Consider the following 24,938-nt stretch of genomic DNA (forward strand, 5'->3'; position numbering starts at 1 on the left):
AGCGGATCACCACTCCAAGATGGCGGCCCCACGTCTCGTCAGCGCCAGTAGGCAGTAGCGGTCGATGCTGCGTCTACTTATAAGATGTCTACAGGTGTAACCATACAAATGTATCTGAAAAGCTAGCATAACATGCTAGCATAACATGTTAGCATACTTCCAAGATGGCGCCAAGTACCAAAAATCATGATTTTTAGGTTCAAACACACAAAATTAGCTTAAAGCTAACATAAAATGTTAGAAACGTGTTGCTAACAATCACCATTACATTTGATTGAAGTTGCATTAAAAAGCATTAAATTAGATTTGTTGATACCTGCAGAAACCCTACGAAAGTCTATACTCTTTTATAAAATGAAACTGACCAATAAGGTTTTGTATACCTTAAATTTAGGAAAACAAAAGCATAGTGAATTGGAGCGAAGATGAAAATATACACCAGTTTTCTGCAAATCATTTTATTATACCTTGTATTGAGTTGTCTGCTGCAAAGTCACAAGAAGTCTTGCAAGCTTTGTTTTATATTGGAATTTTATTTTTGCATCTTGTTATTCCACTTTTTATGGCTTGCTTTCTCTAAAAGGTGCACCCAGAAAAACATGGGATGGTAGAAAAAAAACATCCACAATATTCCTTCAGCGACTTCACTTCTTGTCCTTTCCTGGTTCCGGCAGCGGACGATTGCACGAAAAGTCACGTAAACATTTTTCCGACAGCGGCAGCCATGTTGGCTCAGAGTTCAACCTAGGGCGCTGCGATGGCGTTTATGAGATGTGAAGAAGAAAATCACTTTTTCATGTGGAGGGGCTAAAAGCGTTCCATACAAACAGACGATCAATCAAGTTTTAATGGGTAGACTTTTTGTTGTTTTGTTAAAAAATAATGCTGACATTGTCCTGTGTGTCAAAAAGCTGCTAAAAAGTGACCGTAAAACTAATGTAATAGTGACTTGGCTAAAGATAAAAATGCATGTTTTATGTATTAAAGTGGAAGGAGTGCTATTCCTGCGTCCAATTACGTCTTTGTTGTGTCCTATAGGTCAGTGGGAAACGCCGCCCCTAGTGTCTCGGAAGAGAACTGAAGCATCAAGCGGATTTAAGAGTGGTTTGTTCTGTTGGTTTGAGTCTCTGTCAGGAGTTTTCTCAATAAAAATAACAGCATTCCTTGTAAAAGACCCAAAAAGATGAAAAAGCACAAATAATAATTATTTTAAAAAAGTAATGTCTTGATTATTATTGCTGGGGGAGGTGTGTTTGTTTTATGCCCCCCCCACTCCTCTTTGCTAGTCTTTGGTGGGCGGTGCAAAGAGGCAGAGTGAGGAGTTTCCTTTTAAAGGGTTGGCGGTCACAGTGAGTCAGGTTATTTCCTGCACTTTGCACTTATCTGTGCTGCCTCAAGCCGCGTGTGCCATCGGGACTGCTAGGTGGTCTCACGGTGTGCTTGTTGGCGCGCACGTCCTCGTCTGAAGTCGACATTGTGCTGCTACTGTTGTTGCTGTTGTTGTTGCGAGCGGATCTGGAAGAAGAAAAGACAAGCGTATTTTCAACACTTGGAATTTGTGGTTGCCGAAACAATACCGTGATGATGTTACTGTATTTTCTGGACTATAGAACACACTGGTATATCAGCTGCACCCGCTAAATTTCAGAAGAAAGATATTTTTTTTCCCCAGATATTAGAAGCAACCTGACCATGAGCCGTAGATACAGTCGTGGTCAAAAGTTTACATACACTTGTGAAGGACATAATGTCATGGCTGTCTTGAGTTTCCAATGATTAATACAACTCATTTTTTTGTGATAAATGATAAATGGGTTGTACTTGTATAGCGCGTTTCTACCTTCAAGGTACTCAAAGCGCTTTTACACTACTTCCACATTTACCCATTCACACACACATTCACACACTGATGGCGGGAGCTGCCATGCAAGGCACTATCCAGCACCCATCAGGAGCAAGGGTGAAGTGTCTTGCTCAGGACACAACGGACGTGACGAGGTTTGTACTAGGTGGGGATTGAACCAGGGACCCTCGGGTTGCGCACGGCCACTCTTCCACTGCGCCACGCTGTCCCTCAGAGTGTTTGTCACAAAAAACATTCATGAAGTTTGGTTCTTTTCTGAATTTATTTTGGGTCTACTGAAAATGTGACCAAATCTGCTGGGTCAAAAGTATACATACAGCAATGTTAATATTTGGTTACATGTCCCTTGGCAAGTTTCACTGCATTAATGTGCTTTTGTTAGCCATCCACAAGCTTCTGGTTGAATTTGTGACCACTCCATCCCATCCATCCATCCATTTTCTACCGCTTATTCCCTTTCGGGGTCGCGGGGGGCGCTGGCGCCTATCTCAGCTACAATCGGGCGGAAGGCGGGGTACACCCTGGACAAGTCGCCACCTCATCGCAGGGCCAACACAGATAGACAGACAACACTCACATTCACACACTAGGGCCACTCCTCTTGACAAAATTGGCACTGTTCAGCTAAATTTGTTGGTTTTCTGACATGGACTTGTTTCTTCAGCATTGTCCACACGTTTAAGTCAGGACTTTGGGAAGGCCATTCAAAAACCTTATTTCTAGCCTGATTCGTTCCTTTATCCCATTTGACGTGTGTTTGGGGTCATTGTCCTGTTTGAACACCCAACTGCACCCAAGACCCAACCTCAAGGCTGATGATTTTAGGTTGTCCTGAATAATTTGCTAAAGGACATGTAACCAAATATTAACATTGCTGTATTTTATTGTACTTTTGTCCCAGCAGATTTGCCCACATTTTCAGTAAACCCATAATAAATTCATAAAAGAACCAAACTTCATGAATGTTTTTTGTGACAAACAAGTATGTGCTCCAATCGTTCTATTACAAAACATAGGAGTTGTAGAAATTTTTGGAAACTCAAGACAGCCATGACATTATGTCCTTCACAAGTGTATGTAAATTTTTGACCACGACTGTATATACATTGTCAAATTAGTTATTTGGACATAAATATTTTGTAAAAGTTTATTTATATACCTTAATTGTTTCCAAATGGTGTCTGTAGCACGGCAGTAAAAAATATACGTAAACAAAACAGAAGTCATGGTGAAGGACCAACTAGCTGCGCAAGCTGGCTCTCCAATCAGCTGAACAGACCCAATAACTTCACGGCAACGTTTTGGTGAATATACAGAACTGAAACAATACAGAATTAATGCCATTGTAAATTACTAACTAACGTGTAAGCATGTTAGCTAATGCTAACACTTTCCAAAACAACTTTCCGATGACCCATCATCCCGAAAAATGTACGGATTCTCCATCACAAAGAAAGGAGACATTTTCAACAACTATGTCAAACAGCAGCACTAGGGCTCAAGAAATCACGAGGTATACTTATTGTGTGATATACGTCCCTTTTCTGCAATACATGCCCAAAGATTTACAGTATAAAGTTAGTGGCAAAGCTTGAGCCAAAGTATCAAATGCTATTGTGGGCTCATTTGAGTCAAACTGTGTTCCCTGCTCTTTACCTTGAGACATAACAAAAGAACTTGTGATGTTGAGACACAATCACAATGCACCGCTATTACCCATGATGAGTGGACTACATCGCCATTACGGCACATGTGAATGGGAGATGAAGAGTTAAGTTTTACAAACCAGACAGCCTGGCATAAACGTTGCCAACGTCCTTACATCTGAGTAGGGGCTTGACAAGATTGGAACAAGGACAAGGCAAGCAACGTGCGAGTAGCAGTAAATGAAGCCCAACGGTCAACGGCCATAGCTGTGTTAACCACCAAACAGAAAGGACTCAATATCCCCGCACACCATTGATATTGACATTGATATAGTGACAAGATGGTATATCACCCTGGACATGGTGGAGTGCTAACTTAAACAAGTTGTTGCTGAAACCCTACAGAGCGATGAACTGAGACAAGTCACGTGAAATTGAAACTTTGGACACATCGGACATTGCAAAACCTGTGTGAAGTTGGCGCCTCGCAAAACTCTGTTGAAATAGTCTAATTTGTTTGTGCTCCTTTGTGCAGTTGAAATGATTTTGTGCTGTTTTCGTTTCCAAGTTATTAAAGATTATTTTAATCATAGGTCACCCAGCCCTGTGTTCTCCATATTAAGTCCAAATCAAGCCAAAATACTCTCATTTGTTTGTGCTGCGTTTGTGCCTCAAAAATATTTTGGCCTAACTATTGTAGTTTTTAAGTTAACGTTTTATCGTTTTAATTAGAGATGTCCGATAATGGCTTTTTTGTCGATATCCGATATTCCGACATCGTCCAACTCTTATTTACCGATTCCGGTATCAACTGATACCAATATATAAAGTCCTGGAATTAACACAATATTATGCTTAATTTTGTTGTGATGCCCCGCTGAATGCATTAATCAATGTCACAAGGTTTTCCAAAATAAATCAACTAAAGTTTTGAAAAAAAATGCCAACATGGCACTGCCATATTTATTATTGAAGTCAAAAAGTGTGTTATTTTTTTTAACATGCCTCAAAACAGCAGCTTGGAATTTGGGACATGCTTTCCCTGAGAGAGCATGAAGTTTAGGTGGGCAGGGTTGGGGGAGGAGGGGGTTGAGGTGGGGACGTGAAGGGGGCAGCGGGGGATGTATATTGCAGCGTCCCGGAAGAGTTAGTGCTGCAAGAGGTTCTGGGTATTTGTTCTGTTGTGTTATGTTGTGCTACGGTGCGGATGTTCTCCCAAAATGTGACAATTGCCGACGCGGGCAATTTTTTTTTCCAGGATTTACGCAGATCCCAAATGCAGCTCAGCAGGTAGCAGAAGGTATGAAAAGTTGCTCTTGCATAATTTTGCAAAACAAAACACCAGCTAATATGTCTATCCTTATACACACACCATAATAATACTCCTATGTTTAATGCGCTGACAATCCTTCAAGCGCTGCGGGTTCATAGTTTACCAATGTCGTACTAAGAGATTTTGATATGAGATAGGCTCCAGCGCACCTGCGCCTCCGAAAGGGATAAGCGGTAGGAAATGGATGGATGGACGGCATTTTAAAATGTTGGTGTTGTTTACTTGAAACCCATCATAGTGGAGGAAACACTTATCTCTTATGTTTAACTTATCTCTTATTTGGCCACACTACTGGTCACACTTACCATTACACCATGTACCAAATAAAATAGCTTCTTTACATTAGGCGCACCGGGTTACAAGGCGCACTACCGATGTATGGTCTATTTTTTTTAAATCGTGTTTCATGTATTAGACACCAGATTATAGGGCGCATTAAAGGAGTCACATTATTATTTTTTTCTAAATTGAAAACACTTTCTTGTGGTCTACGTAACATCTAATGGTAGTTCTTTGGTGAAAATGTTGCATAGATTATGTTTTACAGATCATCTTCAAGCCGCTTTCTGACAGTCGCTTCAGGATGCGCCGTTTTGTGGGCGGTCTTATTTACGTGCCTCACCTTTGACAGCGTCTTCTCCTCGTCATCTTTGTTGTAGCGGTGTAGCATGCAAGGACAGGAGCGGAAGAAGTGTCAAAAGATGGTGCTAACTGTTTTAATGACATTCAGACTTTACTTCAATCAATAAAGGAGCATAATCTCCTCATCCAGAAACCACCACACCGAAAATGTGTCCCATGAAAAAGTATCCGACCGGAACTCTAAAAACTAAAGTTTCTTGGGTGAATAATGTAAACTCACTTTGCCGGTATGTTTTAGCGCTTTCATGGTGAGTTTATTGACAGATATATGAAAGAACTTCACAATACTTTATATTAGAAATGGCAAAGGCATAGGATGAATGTCACATAAGAAGATAGAGGAAAAGACGCGGGCAATTTTTTAGGATTAACACAGATCCCAAAAACAGATTGGCAGGTATCAGAAGGTAAGAAAAGTTACTTTTGCATAATTTTGCGAAACAAAACGCCAGATAATATGTCTTACCTTATACACACACCATAATAATACTCCTATGTAGGCCTGGGTGATATATTGATACAAACGATATATCGCGGGTTAGTCTCTGTGCGATATAAAAAATTACTATATCGTAATATTCGAGTATACATTCTCACGCAGTTGCTTTCAGCTGCGGGCGTTTCTCACTCCTTCTCGTCTTTACCATGAATTGAATAACGTGGACCCTGACTGAAAAACTTATTCGTGTGTTACCATTTAGTGGTCAATTGTACGGAATGTGTACTGAACTGAGCAAACTACTAATAAATGTCTCAATCAATCAATCAAGCGTGTAGCTTCATACGCTCGCCGACCAGAGAGGGAGCAGCATGGCTAACCGAGTGACGTGTCGACAGCCTGTTTTCACGTCCGCTTTCCCACAATATAAACAGAGTGCCTGCCCAATGACGTTATAACTGTAGAATGATCGAGGGCGAGTTCTTGGTTTCTTATGTGGGTTTATTGTTAGGCAGTCTCATTAACGTTCTCCCAGCGCGGCAACAACACACAACAACAGCAGTCACGTTTTCGTCTACCGTAAAGCAGTTCGTCTGCCGTAAACAGCAATGTCGTGAGACTCTTAAACAGGACAATACTGCCACCTACTGTGCATGCATATGTGACAACATCATCTACGGCTTTTAGAACAGTGGTTCTCAACTTTTTTTCAGAGATGTACCCCCTGTGAACATGTTTATGTTCAAATACACCTAATCAGAGCAAAGCATTTTTGGTTGGAAAAAAAAAAAGATAAAGAAGTAAAATACAGCATTGTCATCAGTTTCTGATTCATTAAATTGTATAACAGTGAAAAATATTGCTCATTTGTAGTGGTCTTTCTTGAACTATTTGGTAAAAAAGACATACAAATAACTAAAAACTTGTTGAAAAACAAACAAGTGATTCAATTATAAATAAAGATTTCTACACATACTGCGATGAGGTGGCGACTTGTCCAGGGTGTACCCCGCCTTCCGCCCGATTGTAGCTGAAATAGGCACCAGCGCCCCCAAAGGGAATAAGCGGTAATAAATGGATGGATGGATGGATGGACATAGAATCATCATACTGCTGTGATTATATGCATCAAGTGTTTATTCAAGGCTAAGGAAAAATATCGAGATATATATCGTATATCGCAATATGGCATAAAAATATCGCAATATTAATAAAAGCCAATATCTGTGTTGGCCCTGCGATGAGGTGGCGACTTGTCCAGGGTGTACCCCGCCTTCCGCCCGATTGTAGCTTAGATAGGCGCCAGCGCCCCCCGCGACCCCGAAAGGGAATAAGCGGTAGGAAATGGATGGATGGATCACCCAGCCCTACTCCTATGTTTAATGCGCCGACAATCCTTCAAGTGGTGCGGCTTCACAGCTTAAAAAAGTCTTACTAAAACATTTTAATAGATTTTTGAGCGCCATGTGTAATGTTCTATACATTCAATGGAACATTTAAAATGGTGTTCTTTACTTGAGACCCATCATAGTGGAGGCTACACTTATCTCTTATGTTTGACTGCCATCTACTCGTCACACCGATTAACCAATGTACCAAAAAAATAGCTTCGAAGTTGGTGAGCTCAACCAAACTTATCCCTTACATTAGGTGCACTGGGTTACAAGGCGAACTGTCGAGTTTTGATAAAAATTAAACGATTTTCAGTGCGCCTTATAGTCTGGATAATACAATAGTTATTCACAGATAAACACTGACATTTATTATTTATATATTGTTATTTACAGAGAAACAATTACATCCATCCATTTCCTACCGCTTATTACCTTTGGGTTCACGGTGGGCGCTTTATTATTTATATTTAGTTATTTGCAGATAAACACTGACATTTATTATTTGCACATTGTTATTTACAGATAAACATTGACATTAATAATTTATATATTGGTATTTACAGATAAACACACATTTATTATTGATATATTGTTATTTACAGATAAACACTGACATGTATTATTTATATGCAGTTATTTACAGATAAACACTGACATTTGTTATTCATATATTGTTTTTTTTACAGATACTGACATTTATTATTTATATATTGTTATTTACAGATACTGACATTTATTATTTATATATTGTTATTTACAGCTGAAATGGACCAAAAGGAACAGCCTGATCCTCATGAATACATCATTTGAGGAGAGGACGACTTTCTGACAGTTGGACATTGCGGACAAAAGCTTGACTTTTTTAATAAAAAAATAGGTACACTTTATTTTATAAATCATATTTTGATTTGTATATTTCAATTATAATTTTTAGTGAATGGACTGTGACCTTAGAGTGTATATACATGCTATCAGTGTAGGAATATAGTAAACAACTCCTCCATACGTCATCAGCCTGATTTGTATAAAAAGGCGGTGTAAACACAAACAAAACAATTCTATAGGAACCTCTAGTTCCAAGAACCAGAGGCTCCAGGAAACAAAGGAACCTGAACTTTTGGTGGAAAAGGGCCTATTGGTTTCTCAGTCTGCTTGTCCTCTCAATTGGTAGAGAGACAATGCAGGGCGATATTCTATTCTGTCCTCATTAGCTAAGATCTACATGTGTATATCCGCTACTACATTGCACAGTGGAAGGGTATATTTAACAGAAGGGGAAATTGAAAAAATGCCTAGAAGACTCTTCTTCTTCTTCTTTGCAATGCAGATCTTTTATATCTCGCTAAAGAAAATCTTGAACATAAGTTAAAGGATATGTCGGTGTTTTTCAAAAGGCTTTTTTCCCAAACTATTTTATTTAAATTTAAGGTATGTCACTAGACACTCGTTTCAAAAGGCTGCTTTTATTTTCTTAGCACATTTAAACCTGACTTACCTTGATCTTTGTTTTCATTTTAAAAGGATTTTCTAGTGTTACAATTGTGCTTGTTCCTTCTTAACTTGATCACTGTTTTTTGTTGTCATGATTCGTAAATGTAACAATACCCTGCTAAATGTCAGTATTTTCTCACTATAAACATCGCAAACACTATATACCGTGAGCCTTTTCACAATATCACAATAAATATCGTAGTGTGAGAGCAATATTGAAATTGTACCCTATCCTGAGAATTTGATATTTTTACATCCCGAGTAATCAAGCGAGCGTCGTTAGCATGAGCTAATATGATAACATTTTTATGAGTGTCTGTGTTAGTATTAAGTAAGAACGGCATTTTTTTTGTATCGTTTCGGATTCACAAATTCCTCAGTAAATTCACCAAAACGTCACTTTGGAGTTATTGAGTCTGTTTAGTTGATTGGAGAGCTAGCTTCCACAGCTAGTGGGTCCATGACGAGGATTTCTGCTTTGTTTGACAGACCTTTTTACTACCGTGTTAGACACCTTTTGGAAACAAAGTATGTGAATAAACATTTACAGAATCTTTCTGTGTAAATAACTCATTTCACAATGTATATATCTGCGGCTTATAGTCCGGTGCGGCTAATCTATGGAAATATTTTTTTTACTTTTAAAATTCAGTAGGTGTATTTTATATACCAGTGCGCTCTACAGTCTGGATATAGCTATTAGTCAATAAGCTTTGATAAATCGCTATTAGCTAACAACACACAATGCCCACTACCCCAGGGCAGCTGTGGCTACAGATGTAGCTTACCACCACCAGGTTTGAATGAATGATGGGTTCCCACTTCTCTGTGAGCGCTTTGAGTATCTAGTAATAAAAAAGCATGATATAAATCTAATCCATTATTATTATATATTATAAAGCTAATGTGTGTACAAGAGAAAACTTGCAACACTTATTTTTGCAAACTCTCGTTCATAAGGCCTGTGTGGCGACAGGTTCACCCTGGAACAGATCATTGGTGTCTCCAGGTGTAAAGCAAGCACCTTTACCTGTCTGTGCTGTTCTTGTCCTGAGCGGTTTCTTCCGGACAGGCACTCCCTAAAATCCTCTTCCTGGCCTCTGCGTACTCAGCCTCCCGCTGAGCCAAGGACTTGACCTGCGGCGTGGGTCGGTTGTGACTCAGAGACGAGGCCAGCGAGCCGTTAGTGGTTGGCCGCTTCAAGATGCGGATCTGAGGCGGCGGAGCTGAGGGAAGAGCATCGTCCTGGATGACCATGGCCATGCTCAGTGGGGAGCGGGGACAAAGATGGTTACTGGACTCTCTGAAAACCGCACAGTCACAAATGTTATGTTATGAACAACTAGTGATGTTTATTATCTCTCCTCTGCCTGCAGGCCACCACAATGTAACCCACTGTGCGTCTTTTGTGTCATGTTTTTTCTAGAAGCAAGCGAATGTAACTCAGCAGTTTATTTATTCAAGCCTTTGACAAACAATATTTTTAGTTTTTTCCAAATTTAGGTGAAAATATTTCTCTGTAATTTTATTATTATACAAAATTGATCATACATGTGTTATGCAAACAAATATATTATCAAATACTGAATATGCAGGAAAAAGAACATTTCAAAACACAAAATGCACACATTAAAGTGGTGCAATTTTTCTATAGATTTAGTTTTAGCTAAAATTATGTTTTGGTTTTCATTAATTGTCTTGTTTTTAATGCAAATAAACATATCGACAATTCAATCCCTACTGTTTATTAGCATGTATTAGTATGTATTACATATATGGGGAAAAAAAAAACGTCAGCATGCTTCTAAGATGGTTTCAAGGAAAAAAATTCATGATATTTAGGTTTAAACAAATAAAATTAGCTAAAATACAAGTATTAAACCTCCTCTCTGAGCTGCCACCTTATTGCGGTAGAGGAGTTTACGTGTCCTAATGATCTTAGGAGCTATGTTGTCCAGGGGCTTTATGCCCTCTGGTAGGGTCTCCCAAGATCAAAGAGTACCTCAAAGACCCCTATAAAAAATTCAAATTAAGGACTAAGATTTCCTCACCCAGACGCGGGTCACAAGGGCCCCCCTCTGGAGACAGCCCCGGAGGTGGGCACGATGGTGAGCGTCTGGTGGCCAGGCCTGGGCACAGGCCGAAGAGGCAACGTGGGTCCCCCCTCCAATGGGCTCACCACCCATAGTAGGGGCCATAGAGGCCGGATGCAACGTGAGCAGGGCGGCAGCCGAAGGCAGGGCCCTTGGCTGTCCGATCCTCGGTTACATAAGCTCGCTCTTGGGACATGGAACGTCACCTCGCTGGGAGGAAGGAGCCTGAGCTGGTACGCGCGAGGTGGAGAAGTTCCAGCTAGACATAGTCGACTCGCTTGGACGCACAGAAAGGGCTCTGGAACAAGTTCTCTCGAGAGGAGGTTGACTTTCTTCCACTCTGCTGTTGTCAGCAGTGAGCAGCAACTGGCTGGGGTAGAAATTATTGTTGCCCCCCCGGCTCAAAGACTGTACGTTGGTGTTCAACCCAGTGGAAGAGAGGGTAGCTTCCCTCCGCCTTCGGGTGGGGGGCTGGTTCATGACTGTTGTTTGCGCTTACGCGCAAAACGGCAGCTCAGACTACCCACCCTTTTTGGATCCACTCAAAGGAGAATTCCCTCGTTCTAGTGGTGGACTTCAACGCACAAGTTGGCAACGACAGTGAAACCTGGAGAGGCGTGATTGGGAAGAATGGCCGCCCGGATCTGAACCCGAGTGGTGTTTTCTTATTGGACTTTCGTGCTTGTTCAAACCTAAGGGTGTCCATATGTGCACTTGGCACCAGGACACCCTAGGACGCAGTTCCATGATCGACTTTGTAGTTGTGTCATCGGATTTACTGTCTTATATTTTGGACACTCGGGTGGAGAGAGGGGCGGAGCTTTCTACCGATCACCACCTGGTGGTGAGCTGGCTCCGATGGTGAGGGAGGAGGCCGGACAGACCTGGCCGGCCCAAAAACATTGTGAGGGTTTGCTGGGAACACCTAGCTGAGTCTCCTGTCAGAGAGAGTTTCAATTCCCGCCTCCGGAAGAACTTTGAACATGTCACGAGGGAGGCGCCGGACATTGAGTCCGAGTGGACGATGTTCCGTAACTCTATTGTTGAGGCGGCTGATTGAAGCTGTGGCCGCAAGGTGGTTGGTGCCTGTTGTGGCGGTAATCCTAGAACCCACTGGTAGACACCAGCGATGAGGGATGCCGTCAAGCTGAAGAAAAAGTCCTGTCGGGTTCTTTTGGCTCATAAGACTCCAGAGGCAGCAGACAGGTACGACGGGCCAAGCGATGTGCGGCTTCAGTGGTCGCTGAGGCAAAAACTCGGACATGGGAGGAGTTCGGGAAAACCCTAGAAAACAACTTCCAGACTGCTTCGAAGCGATTCTGGACCACCATCCGCCGCCTCAGGAAGGGGAAGCAATGTTATTTTTTAACCTTCGAATTAGAAGTATTGAATTAACGTGCACTACACTCGTAATGCTGTGATTTTAAATGTCGTATGAAGATTACGAAAAGATAAAGATAACGAAAAGGCTTTGACGGAGCAGCAAGGAAACAACTCTTAATTTACAGATCGCTAAAAATTAAAAAGAACCAAAGGGTCAAAGATCAGATAAAGTATAATCAGCAGTGGGTAAACTTGCCGTGAGTTCCAAACAGAGTAAGGGAAGACATGTCAACAAAGTGCAATTTGATCTCAAACTCGGGTGGTGGACGGCGGACCTGCCAATGTCAGTCCAGAGATGAAACTGCTTTGTAATGTGACTGTCCCAGCAAAAAACATCACGTGGACCTGCCAAAGGATGGCCCCAGCAGGAAAAACAGAACGGCCCCCTGCTGGACATAAGTGTCAATGGACAATGTTATCAGTTCATGACTGACACTAGTGCCACACAAACTCAAAAAATGATCATAAACCATTAAGCTGCAACAACATCTACACAATTGGTTGACATCTACTGGGAACGCCTCCTTCCTAATGAGTGATGAAAAAGGACTGTTCCAACTGACCTATCAGTGAAAGCCCTGGCTGACTAAGCTGCGTTCGTGTGCACCGCCACCCATCTACAACATGTATGATTACCGTTTAGCTGACTCATACCGGGAGCCTTTCACTACAACATACATATTATATATATATATATATACATACATATATATATATATATATATACACACATACATACATACATACATACACATACATATATATATATATATATATATATATATATATATATATATATATATATGTTGGAACTCAAGGTGTGGCCGCTCATATTGAACTATCCTTACAACAACTAGCATAGAATAAGATGGACACAATTGCTGTCCCACATTGTTTCCTTGCCCTCTGTCCCGCCTACGAAACCTAAAACTTAGGTCGAATAATGAAACAGGGCGTAGCTGCCTTTGATTGAACCGACACGCAAATACAAAATTTTCAATTGTTTAGGTTGTCTGTTAAACACATAGCTATGGACTGCAATTTGGACACTTCTGCTGTAGGCTACAAGGAGCTAAGCTAAAATAACACATTTAAGCATATCAAATAATTATAGTTGTTCATTACATACGAATAAGTTGCCAAGATAGAAGTCTGATAGAAAGTACTCAGTAATAAACGTGTTCGCATCATTTAACTTTCTACAACAAGAACCATACTTAATGAATTATTGTGGCCACTAGGTGTTGTAAAATATCAAATTACCATGGCAAAAGCATCCGCCATAAGGTTAGTATTTTTTCTAAATATTTGTGTCCAAATATAAACATAATTTGTGGCTTTCACCATATTGAATAATACACATGTAGGGTCGAAATCCAATGCGTTTTCCCTTCCAATGGTCCACAGAAAAAGGCTTTAAATTAACCTCAAACATGACCTGTCCTCCGTCGCTGTTCTTGCTGTGCTTAACTATCAGCTGCCCTTTTTTCCTGGATGTTTCTAAAAGTGATAGTACAACTAATGCTGTCCCTGGTTGGGGGAGGAGGTGAGTTTGAGCAGGTCAAGTTTTTGAATTAATTGATTTGATCAATCTGGTACAAAGTAAATACCTAATACTAGGGGTGTAACAGTACTAGGGTTGTCCTGATCCGATATTTGGATCGGATCGGCCACCGATATTTGCCACAAAATGCGTATCGGCAAGGCATGGGAAAATGCAGATCCAGATCCAATTTTAAAAAAAAAATTGGTCCGTGTTTTTCAACGCAGCGATTTAAATAATACATTCCACTCTTCTGCTGCTCCCTCAACTCCGTTCCCCATTTTCCAGCACACCTTCAACACAACCACAGGTGTGTGTCCTAAAAGTTACGGTAGAAATGTCAGCTGTGTGGGACTATTTTACCCAGCAATCTGCCAGCCACATTATAAGGCAACCGATGGTCGCTGCTAGACAAAACTGCAACAATTCTTAAACCCTTCCAAGAGCTGACAGCAGAAGTTAGTGTGACATGCTTTCTGGACAGTGAGAGCGAAGAACAACGAGGGATTCAAACCATGAAGGCCACCTTACTCGATGCGGTGCACACACGTTTTGACCATGCGGAAACTGAAACCCTCTATGCCGTGGCAACAATGCTAGGATCCACGCGACAAAGACAAGTGCTTTATAATTATTTGAGCATGTACTATATTGAAAATATTTTACTCTACAGCTGGCATTTATTTCTTTGTCAGTATTTCAGTAGCCTCATGTTTCATAGATATAAGGTGATGGGAATGTATTATTATTGTTATTATAATATTATCATTATTATTATTCTTCTTATTCTTCTTCAGTTATATGACGGGTGAGGAAATGAATGTCACTGTTGATCATTTGTGATCTATTTTGTGTGTTAGTTGTTGTCATTGAACATTAATTAATATGTGGAGACTGGCTGAAAAAATATAAAATAATTGATATATATTTATTACATTTTATCCAAATGTTAAGGTTATTCACTAATGCTACCAACCTGGATCAGGCAAAGGAGGCACTAAAGGTAGAGGTGATGAAAATGGAACAAGAATTGAAGACCATGCCGGTTGGAGAAGGTGTGGCTGAGGCTGAGACAGCAAGGCAAACACCAGGAATGGAGGCTGGAAGCTCAACCAGCAGCCTCGGCAGCTACTTTGACGACATACTAGAGGAGAGCTGCACAGCAGGTCCATCTGAGCAGCAGATCACCCGGGGGGCACTGTTTCAGTTGGAGAGCTACCTGAGTGAGCCTCCAGCTGGGCGTAAGAACAATCCTTTTCACTACTGGAGAGACAGTCTCAACTACCCGCCCTGTCAGCATCAGCAGCCAAGTTCCTCAGTGCTCCTTGCACCAGTGTTGAGAGTGAGAGGCTTTTTAGCACAGCCTCACTCATCATTGATGAACACAGGAGCAGGCTGACACCTGAGCATCTCGAAGTACTCGTCTTTGTTTGAAAGAATCTCCCCATTATGCTCGGACTGCAGTCGGGGGGGGGGAGAAACAATTTGAGTGTGTATAGTTTTTTTTTTGTTTTTTTTAGTTTACACTTGTTCAAGAGCAAGTATACATGGGTTTCCGATGACGTCACAACGGTCCCACAATTCCCTTGTCCGCCATCTTGTGTGTCAAAACAAACACTCGTAACCAGGGACGCCTCCGTTGTTATTTTTGTGAGAATGGGTCACACATGTGTCGTTTGGGGCTGTGTAAACCGTGCCAATTCAGGACAAAGAACAACAAAGTATTACGATATCCCTAAGGTTATAGTAAAACAGGGAAAAGAAACCGAGCGACTGTCGACAGAAAGGAGCAACCTGTGGCTAGCTAGAATCAATCGAATGGGATTTACCCCTGATCCAGCAAAACGACATTATAAAGTTTGCTCTGATCATTTTGTAACAGGTACTTTGAATTATGTTGCTCTCTGTATCGATGATAAAATCTGTTAGGGTTAGAATAGATATTAAAACATAGGAGGAACTACTGTGCCTGTGCTTGTACTTAAAAACGCTCGACGTCTGAAGTTGTTGTTGCACAAATATAACCTTCTATATATAATAAAGGCAATCTCCGCTTATTTTTGTACGATTTTATTAAAATTTGAATTAATTAAATCAAGATACCCTAAACTATGCAGTTGCATAGTTAGAATCATATAGTTATAAGTCTGACATATAAGTCTGACAGTTCATATTGTGTCCCCTTCTGTACCTCCGGTAGTTTCCTCTGTTTTAATGGTGCCGGTGTATCTCCAGATACACCGGAACCTTGTCTACCTTTCTCCTCATTGTCTTGGCGAATGTGAAGTTAATGTCCTGTATGGTCTTGTACCAAACTTTCTTGACTGCAGATGGAAGTAGCCAGTAAGATTTTTCCTGTGTGACTGTCGTGTTGTCCCGCATCTTGACGCTCGCTTCAATGGCAAACAACAATGCAGAAACATGTGAACATATTTCGCCAATGCCTGCCATACACGTACAGTGTCGTGATAAAACACGACCAGTTTTCTCTGATATGACCCATGGCACCAAACACGGATCAGTTGATCTCGGAGAGTGACGAACACGAGCGATGAGCACACATTTATCTTCCATTGTAGCCAGTTTAATTTCCTGTACCCATCCACACAAAAAGTAATTGTACGCTTCGAGCGACTTGTAGCCCTTGAGCTCATCCAGAGTGTAGGCACTAACATTGTTCACCAAATAGTTGACGATGTCGGGGTAAGTTATATCAGGATAACATTTCAAGTCCATAGTCCATTTGTGCTTTCCCATCTCATACGGATCTTTATTTTAAAATGCGCCTGCCTTGAATTACGGCCGGGCAAAACTCGCTCCCCAAATTAATAAGCGCATGCTTACTCTTACCGCCATGTCAAATTTGTGACGTCACGAGTGACCCTTCACCTGCCATCATTCCAAACCGGAGAAGGAGTTTTTTTGCTTTTGGTGTATGTAAACCAGGGGCCTTGTTCCACAGCCATACAGATCACACTAATGGTTGTGATATAGAACAACTTCAACACTCTTAATAATATGCGCCACACTCTGTGAACCCACACCAAACACATTTCTGGAGAACATATGCCCTGCAACACACCACAAACGCAACACAACACCTACCCACAATGCAATGCATCCACGACTCCTGGCTACACCGTCCATACACCCGCTGGAACCAAACCACCCCCCCGTGCGTTGGTTGGGGGCTCGTGTATAATAGCCAAGAGTCACGGATACACGGCATTATGGGTAATCCATATGAATACCCCGTCAGACCCTATGTGCGTGGTGCTCTAGACTGTAATGATCATGAAGAAATATATTTATTTATGTACGTTTTGCATTGTTTATTGTGTGTGAAAATACTATTATTCTGTTAACAGTTTTAAGTCTCCATGACGATGACTTCTGTTTTGTTGGATGTGCGATTATACTGTTGTGTTATAGAAACCGTTTGAAAACAATAAAAGGTATGTAAATAAACATTTACAGAACTATTTTGTGTAAATAACTAATTTCACAATGTATACATCTGCGGGTTATAGTCCATGCGACTAATATGTTGAAAAATACTTGAGCCAAGGGCTGGGCGATATATCGAATATACTTGATATATCGAGGGTTTGTCTCTGTGCGATATAGAAAATGACTATATTGTGATATTCAAGTATACGTTCTCATGCAGTTGCTTTTCGCTGCGGGCATTACACTACAGGCTCTTTTCACTCTTTCCAGTCTCTCCTTCTCACAGTGACTTAAAACAAGCGCACCTTCTTACATACATCACATATTGTCCCAAGTGCAACGTCATACGCTCTTGCGGAGCAGAGAGGGAGCGACATGATCACATTAGCTGTGATGCTGGCGGAGAAGTGCGAGTGGTAATACGAGGGAAAGTAGGTGCGAATCTGGTAACAAATGAAGGAAGAAGAATTAATTCCCAAGAAAAACCACAGGGGGTCCATCATCTGGGGGTGGTTTGGCATCAAACAGGGAAATGTTAGACAACCGCAATATGTCAAGAATGCGACAAAAGCGTTGCTACAAAAAGTAGCAGCTCTACTAATATAACATCATTTGAAAAGTCAACCGTTAGAGAATGCATAGTGCTTGAAACTCTGCATGTCAACACCTATGGCCGGTGCCACACCAACAAAATGCCCAAGCGACCATTTCCAAATCAACACTGTATGAAAAAAAATAGTCAACAGGAGATAACGTCCGCAGTAACCTACCACATAGCGAAGGACATACACTATTTGATTTCCTATTATGCAGCTAATTTTTATTTGACAGTTATTGAAATATCTTGCGTGACATCATGCACTTTATTTGTTTTAAAATATTTTACTGCCGTTCAGCACAAAAACTGCACTGTAATTTAGTGTTGTTTTGACATATCATGCACAAAAGTGCTTGATGACATGACATAGCTTGTTTTAAAATGTCTCTGACAATCTTGCACTTTCTTTTTTGAAATGACATGAATGTTTGTGCCACTGCTGAAAGGCCTACTGAAACCCACTACTACGGCCCACGCAGTCTGATAGTTTAAATATCAATGACGAAATCTTAACATTGCAACACATGCCAATACGGCCAGTTTAGTTTACTAAATTGCAATTTTAAATTTCCTGCGAAGTTTCCTGTTGAAAACGTTGCGGAATGATCATGCTTATGTTGACGCGTGCTTGTGACGTTATTGGTTGGAGCGGACATTTTATCCCAGCACCACTCACGGCTAAAAGTAGTCCGATTTAATCGCATAATTACACAGTATTTTGGACATCTGTGTTGCTGAATCTTTTGCAATGTGTTCAATTAATAATGGAGACTATAAAAAAAGAATGCTGTTGGTGGAAAGCGGTAAATTGCAGCTGCCTTTAGCAACCAAAACACAGCCGGTGTTTCTTTGTTTGTTGTGAAGCGTTAATATGGAACAGAGCGGTCAAGCGAACATGTTTCTCTATCACATGTCGACCGGCAGGTTTCGGTGAGAAAATTGTGGTAATAAGTCGGCTCTTACCGGAGACATGAGAGGAGCTTTTGTCGTTCTTCCTGCAGCAGCTGTCAAATAGGCAGCTGTGACTTTCTTGGCTTCTCCATGGCTTCCATCAGAGACACTGGCAGTCACCACACCCCTCCGACTTTCAGGTATGACTTTATAATCTCACTAAACACTAGTAACACAATAAGCAGATAAGGGATTTTCCAGAATTATCCTAGTAAATGTGTCTAATAACATCTGAATCGCTCCCACTGCCATCGCCTTTTTTTCTTCTTCTAGTGCTTCACTCTAACTTTCCTCATCCACAAATCTTTCATCCTCTGTCAAATTAATGGGGAAATCGTGGCTTTCTCGGTCCGAATCGCTCTTGCTGCTGGTGGCTATGATTATAAACAATGTGAGGAGCCCTACAACCTGTGACGTCACGCGCACATCGTCTGCTACTTCCGGTACAGGCAAAGCTTTTTTATTAGCGACCAAAAGAGGCAGACTTTATCGTCGATGCTCTCTGCTAAATCCTTTCATCAAAAATATGGCAATATCGCGAAATAATCAAGTATGACACATAAGAAAATCTCATTTCAGTAGGCCTTTAATAACTGTTCAATAAATACAGTTTTGGTAAATTGACTTAGTTGTGATTTCCCTCTCTGGATTAAGGTTTCAAATGAGCATATATTAATGCAGTATACACAAGAAACTTTTAATGGGGACACATAGAATCATCATACTGGTGTGATTACATGCATCAAGTGTTAATTCAAGGCTAAGGCAAAATATTGAGATATGTATCATGTATCATGACGTGGACTAAAAATATTGAGATATTAATGAAAGGCCATGTCGCCCAGCCCTAGCGCAGCATATGAAAGTACACTTTTCAAAACACAGCATTTTACTTCCAGACCTTTAATAAACCAAAACTCCTTACTTTTCTCTATGGCTGATTCTTAGCTTCTCCGCTAACCGCTTTTCCATTTCCTGGCGAGGGGGAGAGAAGTGCAAACATGAATGAATGCAAACGAATGATTTAATGGGGAGAAAGAATAAAAGTTGTCCAGGCGTAATGAGCAAGTCTTGCAGCGGATGGAAAGCAGGGTTGAGTTACGTGCTATTTTTAAAACGCTTACATGGTGAGGGCAGCTGTCAAGTCACCACAAGTCTTTGCTATCTAACGTCTGTCACGCTACATAATAAAAAACCTGAAACAAACAAATTAAATGTAGCATCAGTGGGTTCTACTACTACTTCCGGCTTTTAACAGGGTCGCGTTGATGACGTCATCAACCAGCACGCAGCTGTAGCCTTAAAACTCTATTGAATGGGGAGAAAGTGTAGTTAAATAGACATTTCTACAACTCAGAGGTGTGATAAGGCTGTTCCCCAACATTGTTCAAAAAGACAGACGCTCATTCATTGACTTGAAGAAAAGTTGGCAGCACGCTGAATAAAAGTGAGCTAAACGGCCGACTAAAGATTCGGAGTAAAAGTTGTGTTCGTGTGCTTTTTTGCGATCGATTAAACTAAGAGGATGTTTGGAAACGCCTTGCCAAATAGAGAGCCGATGTTTAGAAGTGGTTTGCCAAATAGTGAGCCGGCGTTTGTCCTGTTCTGTCGCGTTAGCTTTAGCAGCATTAGCTTAAGCGAAGCTAAAAAAAACTTTGTGGCCACCTATTTAGCTTCACGTCATGAATGCTGGCGCGGTTACCACTCGGCGATAAGTTGACTTAAGCAAGTGTGGTGAGTAACAAATAGCTGACACGCAGCTTGTCGTCGAGTTCACTATCCGTCTGACGTTAGCATTAGCATGTTAGCATGAGACGCATTGTTGGCCAACCGGACTTGCAGCGCAACAAATATTTCTTACTCGAGCGTGTTACCAAAGTGACAAAGACAATGATGTTGAGATGTAGCGTTTAGGGTAGTTTTTACCCCGTTTTCAGCAGCTTCCCCCCAACTTTCCGCCACCTCCTCGTCCATGTTTCATGTTTCTGGAGACACGCTGCTGCTCTTTTCACTCCTCCCACCGCCTCGCAGTGACGGCTTCCCCCAAGGCGTGAGACACCCCCACGAACAGGCGCGCGCACGCAAACACGCACGCACACACACACACACACACACACACACACACACACACACGCACACACACACTCAAACGCACACACTCAACCACACGCACACACAAGCACGCACACACTCAACCACACGCACATTATTGTATTTGCGACCTTCTTGAGACCTCACACGCACACACACACAAGCTTGTGTTTGTGACCTTCTTGAGACCACACGCACCCACGCACAAACACACATCAGAGGTGTGGACTCGAGTCAGACTTGAGTCATGAATTTGATGACTTAAGACCTTACTTGACAAAATGTAAAAAGACTTGCAACTCGACTTAGACCATACTTGCCAACCCTCCCGGAAAAGAGACTCCCAAAATTCAGCGCCTCTCCCGAAAACCTCCCGGAAGTAATTTTCTCCTGAAAATCTCCCGAAATTCGAACCTGGGTGAAGACAGCCTGTTTTCACATCCGCTTTCCCACTATATAGGATGGTTTTCTATTGGCTCCACTGTGGACGGGACTCTCGCTGCTGTGTTGGATCCGCTTTGGACTGGACTCTCGCGGTTCTGTTGGATCCACTATGGGTTGAACTTTCACAGTATCATGTTAGACCTGTTCGACATCCATTGCTTTCGGTCCCCTAGAGGGGGCTGGGGGGGTTTGCCCACATATGCGTTCCTCTCCAAGGTTTCTCATAGTCATCGTTATCACCGACGTCCCAGTGGGTGTGAGTTTTCCTTGCCCTTATGTGGGCCCTACCGAGGATGTCGTAGTGGTTTGTGTTGTGGTTTGTGCAGCCCTTTGAGACACTGGTGATTTAGGGCTATATAAATAAACATTGATTGATTGATTGATATTTAGTATGACAGTTATTCTGTCATATTGAGTAAAAATCAAACTTGTGTTTTTGCAAACCTTACAAAATATAGTTTTTTTTCCAGTAAAACTCACAAAGATACATTTCTCCAGGGATTATTGGCCAGTTTGCATGTGTGGTTTAGGAGTTATGTTTAAATAACTGTAATATTGAGTGTGTCAATATTACAAGTGAGTAAAACCTATTTTTTTTATTTGCAAACTTTACAAAAAACTATTGATTCTAGTAAAACTCACAGAGATTTAAAATTACAGGCATTTTTAGACATATTGCATGTTTGGTTTTGGAGTTATGTTGGAATAAATTTGTATTGCTTTTTTTGCATTATCTCAGAGCATTCCTGTCATATTGACTAAAAATGACTTTTTGTGTTTGCAATCCATAAAAAGCATATATTTTGTGTGTGTGTGTGGGGGGGGGGGCGCGGGGGGTGCCCACATATGCGGTCCTCTCCAAGGTTTCTCATAGTCATCATAGTCACCGACGTCCCACTGGGTGTGAGTTTTCCTTGCCCTTATGTGGGCCCTACCGAGGATGTCGTAGTGGTTTGTGTTGTGGTTTGTGCAGCCCTTTGAGACACTAGTGATTTAGGGCTATATAAATAATCATTGATTGATATAAACAGCTTGCCTGCCCAATCACAAACAACATCTACTGATTTTAATAAAAAAACTGCACACACAAGGAGACGAAGCAGAAGAACGAGGAAGTTACAGCAATGGCGACGCCGTCTGTAATAGAGTTATTCCATGTTGTCTGTTGCCATCTCCTGGTGAATGTTGGCTACAGTGTTATGGGGTTGCTTTTTGATTGGCCAACGATTTATGTGGTGTTGTGCACCTGACGGCAAGTGAGGGAGTCTGCTCTGAAACCCACAGTAAAGAGATGTAACTTCCTCACCTTGCCTGGTTATTGACTTCAACCCAATATATTACACCGTCGACGAGCAAAATGAAGATATACGCCTGCAAGTTCCAAAACGAATGAAACAAGAATTTCAGTTTATCTAGGAGAGTTGGAAGGGGAAGGGGTATTTTGCCTGTAAATCTGGTAGAACAGACTTCTCCATTGAACACAGTGGACGAACGGATATACTCAGTCATGAACGGTCAGCAAGCGTCAGCAGCGCAGCATCGTTCACAACCCAGTATCATGGGCCAACTCGCAAAATGGAGACCCGATGGTGTAACTCAGTGGTCCCCAACTACCAGGCCGCAGAATAATTTTTTATTAATTTTGATTAAAAATAAATAAATAAATAAAATAGAAAACATTGTATTAAATCAACATAAAAAACACAATATACACTTACAATTAGTGCACCAACCACAAAAACCTCCCTTTTTCATGACAAAAACGTCCCTTTTTCATGACAAAGAAAAAAAAAAAAAAAAAAAAAAAATTATGATCCATCCATTTTCTACCACTTATTCCCTTTAGGGTCGCGGGGGGCGCTGGTGCCTATCTCAGCTATAATCGGGCGGAAAGCGGGGTACACCCTGGACAAGTCACTACCTCATCGCAGGACCAACACAGATAGACAGACAACATTTACACTCACATTTGGGCCAATTTGGTGTTGCCAATCAACCTATCCCCAAGTGCATGTCTTTGGAAGTGGGAGGAAGCCGGAGTACCCGGAGGGAACCCACGCATTCACGGGGAGGACATGCAAACTCCACACAGAAAGATCCCGAGCCCGGGATTGAACCCTGACTACTCAGGACCTTCGTACGCACTAACCCCTCTGCCACCATGAAGCCCTATGAAATACTTGAGTTGGTGAATTGTAAATGTAAATATACTCCTCCCTTCTTAACCACGCCCCCCGCGCCCCGCGCCAACCACGCCTCCAACCACACCTTTCCCAACCACACCTTACCTCACTGAATAACAGTGATTTTTACGGATTTTTTGGTCATATGTGTAGCTGTGATAAAGGACACATGTTTTGGCGTGTTTTATTATTCATAGTTTGCTTAACAGTAATAGAATATTCTTATATGCTATAAGTGACCAGACCTCCGAGATGTGCAATATTGGGTGAACAGGGTTGCACTTCATACCAAACAACACTGATGCAGAAGATAAACTGACCAGATAAGTTAAAGACCTGCGCGCCTTCAACGGTAAAATGAAAGAGCACTCATCTATGTGGGATGGATGGTTGGATACATACTGTACTTGCCAACCTTGAGACCTCCGATTTCGGGAGGTGGGGGGCGTGGCCAGGGGTGGGGTTGGGGGCGGGGCAGGGTGTGGTTGATAGGGGAGGAGTATATTTTTCATCAAGTCAAGTATTTTATATATATATAAGAATTACTTGACTTTCCGTGAATTCTAGCTATATATATATACATATATATATATATATTCAAGTATTTCTTATATATATATATATATATATATAAAAGAAATACTTGAATTTCGGTGTTCATTTATTTACACATTTACACACACATAACACTCATCTACTCATTGTTGAGTTAAAGCAGTGGTTCTCAAACTTTTTTTGTCATCCCCCACTTTGGACAAGGGGGAGTTTTCAAGCCCCACCTGCCCCCACCGCCCCAACAGATCGCTAATGCCAAGCTTAACATTTTCAAATTTATTGAGCATCAAGTAACATCAAGTTGTATACATTCCAACTCAATAACATAAAATAACATCAAGTTCAATAATAAAGAAAATAACTGTGCAACTGTGGTATAACTTGCATCAAGTTCAATGATAAATAAAATAACTTGCATCAAGTTCAATAATAAATAAAACAAAAGTGTTATAACTTGCATCAAGTTCAATAATAAATCCAATAAAAGTGTTATAACTTGCATCAAGTTCAATAATAAATCAAATAACTTGCATCAAATTCAATGATAAAATAACTTGCATCAAGTTCAATAATAAATAAATTAAAAGTGCCACTTTTTCGTGTTTTAATCAAATTTACCGCGCTCACAACATCTGTTAAAACCTCGTTGAGTTCAGGGCTTAGCTGCTTTGACGCGAGTGCTTCCCGGTGAATGACGCAGTGTGTCCAATGCGCATTTGGCGCAACCCTCGTTATTAGAGCCTGCAGCCCGTTTCTTTACCCTGCCATGGTCTGTGCGACATCAGAGCACAAGCCCACACAATTTTCCCTTTTAAGGTTGTGTTCTTTGAGGAAACTG

General features: G+C 41.3%; 1 protein-coding gene across 1 annotated transcript; it reads right to left on the minus strand.

The window, feature by feature from the left end:
* Positions 1–513: 513 nt before the first annotated feature.
* Positions 514–20,863, minus strand: LOC133544185 (SUZ domain-containing protein 1-like). Its single transcript, XM_061889301.1, has 4 exons — positions 20,754–20,863; positions 19,753–19,802; positions 9,840–10,112; positions 514–1,515 (listed from the first exon to the last, which is right to left on the minus strand). Exons 1-4 carry the CDS (start codon positions 20,799–20,801, stop codon positions 1,380–1,382), a joined length of 507 nt encoding a protein of 168 aa, XP_061745285.1. The 5' UTR covers positions 20,802–20,863; the 3' UTR covers positions 514–1,379.
* Between the last annotated feature and the right edge of the window lie 4,075 nt (positions 20,864–24,938).

The sequence above is a fragment of the Nerophis ophidion genome, linkage group LG27, assembly GCF_033978795.1.
Source record: "Nerophis ophidion isolate RoL-2023_Sa linkage group LG27, RoL_Noph_v1.0, whole genome shotgun sequence".
Lineage (NCBI taxonomy): Eukaryota > Metazoa > Chordata > Actinopteri > Syngnathiformes > Syngnathidae > Nerophis > Nerophis ophidion.

Excerpts from the sequence above, each read along its gene's own strand:
- LOC133544185 (XM_061889301.1), bottom strand. The coding sequence starts at position 20,801 with ATGGACGAGGAGGTGGCGGAAAGTTGGGGGGAAGCTGCTGAAAACGGG. Across the intron at positions 19,803-20,753 it reads GGGAAGCTGCTGAAAACGGG|GAAATGGAAAAGCGGTTAGC; the intron begins GTAAAAACTACC and ends CCCCCTCGCCAG. Across the intron at positions 10,113-19,752 it reads AGAATCAGCCATAGAGAAAA|AGAGTCCAGTAACCATCTTT; the intron begins GTAAGGAGTTTT and ends TGCGGTTTTCAG.